The sequence below is a fragment of the Lepus europaeus genome, unplaced genomic scaffold, assembly GCF_033115175.1.
Source record: "Lepus europaeus isolate LE1 unplaced genomic scaffold, mLepTim1.pri SCAFFOLD_3_1, whole genome shotgun sequence".
NCBI lineage: Eukaryota > Metazoa > Chordata > Mammalia > Lagomorpha > Leporidae > Lepus > Lepus europaeus.
Genome location: NW_026909276.1, coordinates 1,506,111 through 1,518,872, shown reverse-complemented (window position 1 = coordinate 1,518,872; position 12,762 = coordinate 1,506,111). Strand labels below are relative to the sequence as shown.

The following is a 12,762-nucleotide window of genomic DNA, read 5'->3' as shown; positions in this document are numbered from 1 at the left end:
AGAGATCCTACATGATATTTTTAAAACATTGATTAATTTTCTATGCAATTTCCAATTTAACACCAGTTTTTTTTTCATTTTCAATTATCTTTATATACAGAAGATCAATTCAATATATACTAAGTAAATATTTCATCAGTTTGCACCCACACAGACACAGAGAGTGTAAAAATACTGTTTTAATACTAGTTATAGCTTCATTTCACATTGGACAACACATTAAGGACAGATCCCACATGTGACATAAGTACACAGTGACTCCTGTTGTTAATTTAACAATTTGACACTCTTGTTTATGGTGTCAGTAATCTCCCTAGGCTCTAGTCATGAGTTGCCAAGGCTATGGAAGCCTTTAGGGTTCTCTGGCTTTGATCTTATTCCGATAGGGTCATAGTCAAAGTGGAAGTTCTCTCCTCCCTTCAGAGAAAGGTACCTCCTTTTTGATGGCCCTGTTCTTTCCACTGGGATCTCACTCGCAGAGATCTTTCATTTAGGTCTTCTTTTTTTGCCAGAGTGTCTTGGCTTTCCATGCCTAAAATACTTTCATGGGCTCTTCAGCCAGATCCGAATGCCTTAAGGGCTGATTCTGAGGTCAGAGTGCTATTTAGGACATCTGCCATTCTATGAGTCTGCTGTGTATCTTGCTTCCCATGTTGGATCCTTCTCTCCCTTTTTGATTCTATCAGTTAGTATTAGCAGACACTAGTGTTGTTTGTGTGATCCCTTTGACTCTTAGACCTATCAATATGATCAATTGTGAACTGAAATTGATCACTTGGACTAGTGAGAGGCATTGGTATGTGCCAATTTGATGGGATTGTATTGGAATCCCCTGGCACATTTCTAACTCCCATAGTGGTTTTTTTAAAAGATTTATTTATTTTTTTTAAAGTCAGAATTACACACAGAAAGAAGAGAGGCAGAGGGAGAGAAGTCTTCCATCTGATGGTTCACTCCCCAATGGGCTGCAATGGCCAGAGCTGCACCGATCTGAAGCCAGGAGCCAGGAGCTTCCGCTGGGTCTCCCACGTTGGTGCAGGGACCCAAGAACTTGGGCCATCTTCCACTGCTATCCCAGGCCACAGCAGAGAGCTGGATCCGAAGAGGAGAAGCTGGGACTAGAACCGGCACCCATGTGAGATGCCGGCGCTTCAGGCCAGGGCATTAACCTGCTGCACCACTGCGCTGGCCCTGGTCCATAGTGTTGATTAGCTCTCATATTTCTTTGTTGCTTTTCTGTCAAGTTGATCAGTCGATTGATGAAACTAGATGTTGAAGTCCCCATTATTGGACTCCATGTTTCTCTTTATGTCAATTAAATATTATTTTAAATAGCCTGGTGCTCTGGCATTGGTGTATATATTGGATGTTTATTATAGTCATGTCTTCCTGTTAAATTGATCCCTTAATTATAGCATAGTACCCTTCTTTGTGTCTTTAAATGAGAGTTACACACAAAGAGAAGGAAAGGTAGAGAGAGAGAGGTTGTCCATCTGCTGGTTCACTCCACAGTTGGCCTCAACAGCTAGAGCTGAGCCATTCTGAAGCCAGGAGCCAGGAGCTTTTTCAAGGTCTCCCACACAGGTGCAGGGGCCCAAGGACTTGGGCCATCTTCTGCTGCTTTTTCAGGCCCATAGCAGAGAGATGGATTGGAAGTGGAACAGCTGAGACTTGAACCGACACCCACATGGGATGCTGGAACTGCAGATGGTGGTTTTACCCACTATGCCATAGCACCAGCCCCTGGTGACATATTCTTTCAATTTCTGTTTGTTATGGAGAGTTCTTTTTTTCACCTTCATTCATAAATGAGAGCTTTGCAGGATATAGTATTCAGGGGTGACAGTCTCTGCATTCTCTCCTAGCCTGTAGAGTTTCTGATGAGAAATCACCTGTGTCTAATTGGATATGTTTCTGAAGGTAATCATGTTTCTCTTGTGTACATTTGATAATTTTTATTAATGCTTTACTATTGAAAGTTTGACTGCAAAGTATCATGGTGGAAATCTTTTCTGTCATGTGTATTAAGAGTTCTGTGTGCTTCCTGTACTTAAGTGTACCTTTCTTTCTCCAGGTTAGGGGACTTTTCCATAATTACTTCACTGAATACACCTTCCAATCTATTCTCTCTTTGCATACTTTCAGAAAATCCAAAGACCTATATGTTGGGTCATTTGATAGTATCCCATCAAAAAGTTTTTAACTTCCAATTTCATCCTTTTTTTTATCCATGATATTTCCTAAGATTTACCTTCCCACTCAAATACTTTTTCTTCTGCTTCACAAGTATGTTGTTAAGAATTCCACTGCATTTCTTATTTGACATTAACTTCTTTAGTTATAATATTTTCTTTGGTTTCTCTTCTAAATCTGTTTCACAGGTATGTTTTTCTTCCAAGTTATATATGGATTTCTTTAACTCATTGGATTTCACATTTCATCCACTGCATAAAAAAAATCAGAAGTGAATTCTATTCCTTTTTAAACAAATCCCCAACCTTTTCCCTTGGATATCTAGTTTCATGCTTTGGAAATCTAGGAATATATAATATTACTGTTGAGAAAAATTCCTGTAAAATTTTTCTGATACAATGATTCCTCTCCCTTTCAAGAATTGTTTTAAAACTTTACAATATTGTTTAGTCTCGATCTTTAAATCCTACCCCATTACTCTGGGTAAAGAAAAACTCCATTCACAAAAGTTATGGTCATGACTGGATGTTTGGGCAGCCTTCTTCTCCATTAAACTTTTCATTTTCATTTGTTTGAGGTGATCCTTCCTCGTCAGGTCCCTGTTCAGGTGCCCCTTGCTGTGAATCATGCAGCAACTCTGCAGGTTGAAGAGGTGATGGTGTGCAATGAAAGGAAAACAAAAGTTTATAGAAAAGTAGGGGCCAGCGGGACTCTCTCCAAGAGAGGAGCAGGAACCTCTCTCTGCCTTGCCCTGTGGCTTTTAGTTTTGCCCTTTTCATTTTAAATTATTTGACAGGTAGAGTTACAGACAGTGAGAGAGAGAGAGAGACAGAGAGAAAAGTCTTCCTTCCATTGGTTCACTCCCCAAATGGCTGCTACAGCCAGTGCTGTGCCAATCCGAAGCCAGGAGCCAGGTGCTTCTTCCTGGTCTCCCACGTGGGTGCAGGGGCCCAAGCACTTGGGCCATCCTTCACTGCCTTCCCGAGCCACAGCAGAGAGCTGGACTGGAAGAGGAACAACTGGGACTAGAACCCAGTGCCCATATGGGATGCCAGTGTTGCAGGCAGAGGACTAACCAAGTGAACCATGGCGCTGGCCCTAGTTCTGCCAAATCCCCTTGCTGACACCAGGATAAGCCTCTGCTTAACTAGAAACAGCATTCTCTACACACAGATCTTGACCAGATGCCATGTGATCACCACCTGACCCAGAAAGAGGAAGAGAGTAGAACATTTGAGTAAAAAATGTCCTTGAACTTGTTACGTCCCTGGAGGTGAGTGGGCCGTGGCCCACTGCTGGCTTTCCAAGCTGCAATGTCCCAGATTAGACTGTTCACATAACTCCCAGCTTCATCCTGCTGTATTCCTCAAAGGGCTGCAGTGATAGTTTCCACCTGGCCTCTGGCAATGTCTCTCTTTGGTCTCTTCCTCTCTAAGTAGCCATTTAGTCCTTCCCCATTTGCCTCCATTGGAGGACATTTAAAGTGCAAATATCTTTATGTAACTATCACATTGTATTGAAGCACCCTGTGCCTCAGGGAGTGAGTACTCATTTTCATGTAAAAATAATAATTATTCTAATTGTTGCAGGATACACTATGATGCTTATGAACATACTTTATAAACAAGTTTACAAAAATAGCACATAAAAATTTATTGGGTCAAGTATATAAATGAAATATTAATTATCAGTTCCTTGGACAATTTTTTTAAGAAGATTTATTTATTTATTTATTTATTTGAGAGGTAGAGTTACAGACAGAGAGAGGGAGAGACAAGGAGACAGGTTTTCTATCCACTGGTTCACTCCCTAAATGGCTACAATGGCTGGATCTGGGTCAATATAGAAATGAGGAACTAGAAGCTTCTTCTGGGTCTTCCACATGGGTGCAGAGGCCCAAGCACGTGGACCATCCTCTACTGCTTTCCCAGGCCAACACCAGAGAGATGGATAAGAAATGGAGCATCTAGGACTCCACCCAGCATGTATATGGGGTACCAGTGCTAACAGCAGAGGCTTGACCTACTACGCCATAGTGCCAGGCCCTCCTTGAACACTTTTCACTGTCTTCATCTCATCATAGCCCAGGACCACTCACCTAGAGGTAGTGGAGGTTTTTTTTTTTTTTTTCCAGTACCTGGCCTGTGTTCTTTGCTATTTACCACCATTCTTGTTGTATCTTAACATAAACACATTCTCGCATAAGATGTCACCATCTTTGGTGTTTCCATGAACAGTAATCGGATAATAGAGACAAATATATTGCTTTAAATATTTGAAAAAGGATTTATATTACTTGAACAATAATTAAAGAGAGATCTTCCATCCACTGGTTCACTCCTCCAGTGACCACAATTGCCAGCTCTGGGCCAGACCAAAGCCAGGAACCTGAAGCTCCAATTGTGTCTCTCACATGGGTGGTAGGGTCCCAAGTACTTGCAACAACTCCTGCACCTTTCCCAGGCACATTAGCAGGAAGCTGGATTGGAAGTATAACAGCCATAACTCAAAACATTGATCTTAAGGGATGCCAGCATCACAGGAAAGAACTTAACCCATTGAGACAAAACATTGCTCCCTCCCCAAATCTATTTTAAAGGAATTTTCTGTTTACCTTGGACAGTCTTGAGCGTGTGTCTTTTTTAATTCATCTTGCATGCTAGTTTTGTTTTCCATTTATACTTATGTTTATTGATTACCATGTGAACAGATTTCAGAATCATTAGAAGAAACCCCAGTTCTAGAATATTAAGGGAAACCCTATTGTGATTTTGGAATTTTAAAATTATTTTAAGGGTAGGGTAGTTTCATTGTGATTTTGCTCTCTGTTGCCAATACAGATTACAGAGGAAACTGTTATATATAAGTAGCAAATAAGACACTCAGAAAAATCCACTTCCAGTCTTTGTGATTAGTGATCCAGGACTGATATGTTGAGGATGAATGTGCTGTTACAGGTGTTGGTGTCATTTGAAGACCTGGCTGTGGACTTCACCAAGGAGGAATGGCAGAACATGAATCATTCTCAGAGGACCCTGTACAGGGATGTGATGCTAGAAATCTATAGCATCCTACTGTCCTTGGGTAAGTAAAAACTAGCTCGTACCCAAGTACAATTATTTTTTCTCAGTTGAGAATTCAACAATTTATAAGGCTTCATATGGGGTTGGTATAGGGTTATAGGCCGTGAAAAATTTTTCCCTCTAGAAAGCAATTCAACTTAGCCTTTTTCTGGCACTGCTTCTGGGCCCAAGCTATTGTCCCTCAAAACCTGAAGTTAGTGGTTTCACAAAGTCAAACATTATTTCTTATTAAAAGGGCACTGCATTAACAAGCCTGAGGTGATCTTCAAGTTGGAACAAGGAGCAGAACCATGGATGGTAGAAAAACCCCTGAACCAGAGCCTTTCAAGTAAGTGAGCACATGTTGTTCAGGGTGACTGGGACAGAAAGCTCAGCAGATGCTGACTGCAGCATTACACACTAACTTTTCCTAAATCCCAGACTTTCTGCCAGCTGGTGTCATACATGCAACAAAGGCATTCTACAGCCTCCAGGAAAGGCTGCCATGCATAGATCCATCTAGCTGCTTTCCTGCTCTTGCTGAGTATTTTCCTAGATTAACCAAAATGCAAGTCTTTTCTGGCTCTTATAAAGCTGTTTTCTAGGTTTGATACATCCCCCAAATTCTAACTTGTCTTTCTTCCTGCTTTCATAGCCTGTTCTGTGGAATTTATTCAATTATTTATTCATTCTTTCAGTGCTTATTAATTGGCCAGCTCACAGACAATGTTTTACTACTTGATGAAATTGAATTTCCACTTCTGGCTTTGAACAGACACAGGCCTTGTTATTGCTCAAATTTGTGGATAAAACTACTGAATGGGAGCTCTCTCATTGTCTCTGTCAAATAAATAAGAAAATAATAGGTTTTGCAAATATTTAAAAGGTGAAACGGCTCTGTCCTTACTCTTTCTGGCTCTCATTCTCTCATTCTCTGACCCATAAGTAAATTAAAAAAAGAGCCTTTGTATTGTGACATCAGAAATCATGATACTAAGCATGACCTTACATAGGAACATGAAAATTGGTGGTCCTATGCTCACCAGGAGATTGACATCTAAGGACAAGTGTACCTGTGAATTCTATTGAGCAGCTCACATTTGTTTGGGAGGAGAGTTTGAATTCCTCTTTCTTTTCCTTTATAAAAAGATATACTTTATTTTTTGAAGGCAGAATGAGAGACAGAGGAAGATCTTCATTCTGCTGGTTCACTCCTCAAATGGCCATATTGGCCAGGGCTGTACTAGGCTGAAGCCAGGAGCCTTAAACTCCATCTGGGTCTGATAAATGCATGGCAGGGGACCAAGTGCTTGAGTCATTTTCCATTCCTTTCCCAGGTCCATTAGTATGGCGCTGGATCAGAAGCAAAGCAGCTAGTTCTCAAACTAGCATTGCAAGTATGGGATGCTGGTATTGCAGAAAGTAGTTTGTGCTGTGCCATAATAACCCTCTCTTTTTAAAAAATAATTCTAAAATGGGAAAGAGATAAATGCATAAAGGACTCAGGTTTTCTTTGAAAGTAGTTGACAAGAAATCATCCAACACAGAAATCAAAAACATTCAAAACTTCAAATTATCAAACAGCAGTGTATAAACCAGGAAGTGATAACAGAATACCAGAATGAATTGGAAAAAACTACTCACAGAAGAAGAACATAGTGTGGATGGCAGGACCTATTCTCTTAATCCTGTATGAAGAACATGCCCATGACAATATATCAGGATTTTCCATACTTTTCTGGTACTGTGATGCTGAAGGTATCAAATTCCTTTAGGAATATGGGGCAATCTGTCATAGCTTGCAGGTAAAAGGCTATTTTATATTTGAAAAAGCTCATAGATGCCTACAGCCATTCCCTTGGGAAGATTAAACATGACACTACAATAGGTCCTGATTAAGAGACAGACACATGTCCCCTTCCTCCATCTGCAAGTAAGTGATCTAATAAAGCTATCCCATTTTCAAGACTAAAATATCAGCAGAGAAGCACAAATCACACCATTTAAAATTAATCATGGTAATTGTGAAACTCAGACATAGAAAGAAAGTGAGAGACAGGGAGATCTTTCATCTGCTGGTTTACTTTCCAAGTGACTGCAACTACTGGAGCTAGACAAGGCTGAAGCCAGGATCCAGGAGCTTCTTCCAAATCTCACATCTGTGCAGGGGCCCAAGGGCTTGAACCATCTTTCTCTGCTTTCCCAGGTGCATTAGTGGGGAGCTGGATTGGAAGTGGAGCATCTAGTACTTGAACTTGTGCCCATATGGGATGCCAGCATTGCAAGTGGGGACATAAACCATTAAGTCATAGTGCAAGCCCCCAAATACATCATTATCATAACAAAATAAAGTAGAGAAAAGTAATAGGGAAAAGTAATGTCCACTGGAAAGTACTCAACATACTATTCCATTTAGAAAGTGAGTGGATATTTTTATGAAATGTTTTTCCACCTTCAAAAATGGTTATTTATCAGAATGTTCTTGCAGCATAGTGGGTAAAGATACCACCTACAATGTTGGCATCCCCTTTGGAGGCTGGTTTGTGTCCTGGATCCTCTACTTCCTATCCATCTACATGCTAATGTGCCTAGGTAAATAGTGGAAGATGGCCCATGTGTTTGTAACCCTGCCACAAATGTGGGAGACCCAAAGTTCCTGACTCTTGGCTTCTTTCTGGTGTGGCTCATGCGCATTATGGCCATCTGGAAGTGAACCAGCAGATGGAAGGTCTCTCTCTCTTTCTCTCTCTCTATGTCTCTCTCTCTCCTATTCTCTCTCTTTAACTTCTTTTCAGGGTTTGAATTTTCAAAGTCAGAGTTACACAGAGGAAGAGATAGAATCATGTCCTCTACTGGTGCACTCCTCAAATGGTTTCAATAGCCAGGGTGAAGATAAGAGTTAGGAGATTCTTATGGGTCTCCCACATAAGTTCAGGGACCCAAGCACTTGTGCTATATTCTGCTGATTTCCCAGACACAGTAACAGAGAGCTGGATTGTAACTGGAGTAGCATGGCCTTGAACCAGTGCCTATATAGCATGCTGGCATAGCAGGTGGTGTTTTTACCTGTTGTGCCACAATGCTAGCCCCAATAAATCTGAAAATATACAAATTAAATTCTTTAAGTTATTTTCATTCACTTGAAAGAATAACAGTGAGAGCAGGAGAGAGAAATATCTTCCATTCTTTGATTTACTGCCAAATTTCCTGAACCATTAGTAGTAGACCAGTCTGAAGCAAAAAGTCTGCAGTGATATCTAGACTTTTCAAGTGTATATCCAGGTATTTCAAGTGAGTGGCAGAGTTGCAAGCACTTGAAGCATTATTCACTGCCTACAAGGATATATGATCAGCAAACTATATTGAAAGCAGAGTAGCCAAGGCTCAATCTAGCACAGTTATGGGAAGCAGGCATCTCAAGCAGTGGCTTGACCCACTTGCCCAACTTAAAAAAATATTTAAGGTAATTAAGAATATTTTTGACTATTGAGAAAACTATTGTAAAAACCACCAAATGGTCATAAATGAATAACTTCTACTGATGTTAAATCCGTGCAACTAAGATAACAATAAACTTACTTTTCAACAAGCATTCCAAAAGAAACAGTTTGAAATGGTTCATGAATTTGGTTACTTTTTTCCTCATTGCAGTTGCCAACAGAAAGGATGACCAACCAGAAAAGTGAAGAAGTAAATTTGAGGCAAGTTGTAATTACAAAAGTATCTCAATTCCCAAGAGAGTTGAATTCAGAAATAAAAAAGAAAAGATTTAATTTAACCTCAGGACATATTTGTAAACTGATTACATAAATGGAAAATAGTTTAGGAAAGAAACCCGAGGTATATGACTTATTGAATGTTCTACTCTCTAGGGGACCTGATGAAATACCAGCTGGAGAGAAACCTCATGGACCTAATGTCACTGAGAACTCACTCCAATACTTGGAACATCTTAATCAACATCAGATTCAAAATATACAGCAGGCTTTTGAACACAATGGCCAAGCGAAATGCTATAACAGGAAGAGACTATCCTTTGAATGTGAGAGGATTTGTGTGGAACATACCTCTAATAAATCAACTGTCATTTTAGGAAATAAAACACTGGTTGAAAGTAAAAATTTCCATAAAAATGTCTATCTCAGTAAATATCAAAAAGCTGGAGAGAAACTCCATGGATCTTTTGAGTATGATGAATCTCTGAATTACAAATCAGATCTTACAATGTGTCAGAGAACACATATGAGGGAAACTGTCCATATATGTAAGCACTGTGGGAAATCTTTCAGCTGTAAATCCTGCCTTACTACCTGTCACAGAACTCACATAGGGGAAAATCTCATTGAGTGCATTGAATGTGGGAAAAGCATCTACCAGAAGTCAGACATCTCTAGAGACCAGGGAATTGCCACAATGGAAAATCTTCATGAATGCAGTGAGTGTGGAAAAGCCTTGTATCAGAAGTCATACCTCAATAAACACCAGAGAATCCACACAGGAGAGAAACCTTATGAATGTAAGATATGTGGAAAAGCCTTTTGTCAGAATTTACAACTTAGTACACATCAGAAAATTCACACAGGGGAGAAACCTTATGAATGCAATATATGTGGAAAAGCCTTTCGTTGGAAGTCAAGTATCATTATACATCAGAAAATTCACACAAGGGAGAAATCTCATGAATGTAATATTTGTGGAAAACCCTTTTGCCCCAGGACTGCCCTCATTAGCTGTAAGAGAAATCATACAAATGAGAAACCATGATTGTAATGAGTGTTGAAAATCATTTTGCCACAAGTCTGCCCTCATTAACTATCAGAATTCACACAAAAGAGAAACCTTGTGAATGCGATATGTGTGGAAAAGCATTTTGCCAGAAGTCCCAACTCATTTTTCTTTCTTTTTTTTTTATTATTTTTGACAGGCAGAGTGGACAGTGAGAGAGAGACAGAGAGAAAGGTCTTCCTTGGCCGTTGGTTTACCCTCCAATGGCCACCGCGGTAGGTGCGCTGCGGCCGGCGCACTGCGCTGATCCGATGGCAGGAGCCAGGTGCTTCTCCTGGTCTCCCATGGGGTGCAGGGCCCAAGGACCTGGGCCATCCTCCACTACACTCCCTGGCCACAGCAGAGAGCTGGCCTGGAAGAGGGGCAACCGGGACAGGATCGGTGCCCCGACCGGGACTAGAACCCGGTGTGCTGGCGCCGCAAGGCGGAGGATTAACCTAGTGAGCCGCGGCGCTGGCCACCAACTCATTTTTCATCAGAGCATGCACACAGGGAAAAAAAAATCTTATAAATGCAAAAAAATGTGGAGAAACAGTTTTCCAGAATTCAAGGCTCAGTAGTCATAAAATTCACACAGAAGGAAACATTTTAAATTGACTAAATATAAAAAGGACATATTCCAGGAATTACACGTCAGCATACATGACAGAATTCACACAAAGAAGAAAACCGTGATATTGGAATCTTTGTGAACAATTACTTTGAGAGAAGTCTTCATCACACAGGAGAAAAATCACAGGAGAAGATATGTGGATATAGATGAAAATTTTCTACCATAGGCCAGCTGTCATTATCTATCAGAGAACTTACAGAGGAAAATCTCTACACATGTAATGGAAGTGGAAAATCCATTTACTCAAAGTCAAGCTTCAGCAAAAATTTAAATATCTGATTAGTAATTGCCTCAGAACCGTGCCACCTCTAGAAAGGGAAAATGCCCAACTTTTGTATTGCCATAATCATTTTCTTCTTAGGTTGCTCACCCTCTCATCTGGGAGTGATCTGTTCCTTTTATCATTAATTTACTTCTGTTCCTGGAAATTCTTCACATTTGGCAATAGGAACTTGGAGTACAATCTAGTTTTGGAATTCCTTCTCTAACATAGACACTAGTAGAGAGCTTCAGGGTTGTCTGATATGGTAGCTTCAGATTCTGTTTCTCTTTTTCATTACTTTTTCATTACCCTCTCCCTTCCAGGTGACCCTCAGCCCTTTTTTTTTTTTAATCTCTGTGAATTTCCCAACTCAAAGTTTTTTTCTGGCTGGCCTCTAACTGGATTTATATTCAACTCCTATCTCATCTTGTGCCCATTCAGAGTGGACACTTCAACCATATGGAAAGGCCATTTCTAGATGACTGGGGTACAAATGTGATAATGGATGCTCTGTTGGCAAGTCCAACTTTTAAAATTTTTTTTAAAGATTCATTTTATCTATTTGAAAGACAGAGTTACAGAGAGGCAGAGGCAGAGAGAGAAAGAGAGAGAGAGAGAGTGAGTTCTTCCATCTGAAGGTTCACTCCCAAGATGGCTGCAACAGCTAGAACTGTGCCAATCTGAAGCCAGGAGCTTCTTCCATGTCTCCCACATGGGTGCAGAGGCTCAAGCACTTGGGCCATCTTCAATTGCTTTCCCAGGCCATAGCAGAGAGCTGGATTGGAATTGGAACAGCTGGGACTTGAACCGGTCCCCATATGGGATTCTGGCACTATACGTGCCAGCTTTATGCATTACACCACAATACCAGCCCCATCTCTACCTTTTTATTTAGTATCCTGAGGACAGTCTTACAAGTGATTCTCTCCACTTGAAATGCAACAAGTTGAGACACTGCATTGGCCCTGGGCATAGCCCATGGGGATATTCTAATGCTATTCATGAATTGCAAACCTCAAATCCAAAAATAAATATTTTAAGGGAAACCTATGCTTGCATTGAAAACATAATCCAAATAATGGCAAAATTGTAATATTATTCCAGAAAGAGTTGACTTTAAGATCAAAGCATTTTTAGAAACAGAATGTTCGGTATTGATAAAGGGTCAAAACTATCAGGATGATTTAAGCATTATAAACAGTGTTTGCTGATCCAACTGAATCTCACCATATATAAAATGACTTTGGGTAGTGTAATGAGGTAGACAAATCATACTGGGAGACAGTCACCTCTCACTGTGGGATTCAGACAGATAACTAATAAGTGGACATGCAACCATGTCAATTATTATCATTCAATGTACAATCTCCAAATATTTGCTTTCATTGATTTTTTTTCCCACCAAACCAGCAAAGTGTAATCCACAAGCACAGGAACTATCCCAAATTAAAGGAGAAGTTAAATTCTAAGTATGTGGGAGTTTGTCAGAGTCCATGCTCTGCACAACCCTGGGAATTGTGTTGGATCTATTACTGGTCGCATCCTGGAGCTTCTTTCCAGAAGATTAGGCTTTTACTGTCTGTCCTAGTTAACAAAATCTACAAATATAATGCTAGAGTTGTGACATCAGGGGTTGAGCTGCTGCCTTTGACACCAGCATTCCTTGTGAGTGCTGGTTCAAGTCCAGACTGTTCTGATTCAAATCCAGCTTCCAGCTAATGAGACAGGGAGCAACAGGAGATGGCCAGAGTGCTTGGGCCTCTTTACCATGTGAAAGATCTGAGATCTGGATGGAGGTCCTGCCTCCTGACTTCAGCCTGGCCTAGCCATTTGTAGATGGAAGATTC

The 12,762-nt window shown here is 40.5% G+C and overlaps 1 protein-coding gene across 1 annotated transcript; it reads left to right on the top strand.

The window, feature by feature from the left end:
- The first annotated feature begins 1,865 nt into the window (after nt 1–1,865).
- On the top strand, nt 1,866–8,941 carry LOC133755076 (zinc finger protein 39-like). The gene is made up of 4 exons (XM_062185372.1): nt 1,866–1,920; nt 5,151–5,277; nt 5,512–5,604; nt 8,907–8,941. The coding sequence occupies exons 1-4, from the start codon at nt 1,909–1,911 to the stop codon at nt 8,939–8,941; spliced, it is 267 nt and encodes an 88-aa protein (XP_062041356.1). The 5' UTR covers nt 1,866–1,908.
- Nucleotides 8,942–12,762: the final 3,821 nt, after the last annotated feature.

What these genes read in the sequence shown, in the direction of transcription:
- LOC133755076 (XM_062185372.1), top strand. An exon ending in TAGCATCCTACTGTCCTTGG is followed by an intron (nt 5,278 to 5,511) that starts GTAAGTAAAAAC and finishes TCTTATTAAAAG; the next exon opens with GGCACTGCATTAACAAGCCT. An exon ending in CCTGAACCAGAGCCTTTCAA is followed by an intron (nt 5,605 to 8,906) that starts GTAAGTGAGCAC and finishes TCCTCATTGCAG; the next exon opens with TTGCCAACAGAAAGGATGAC.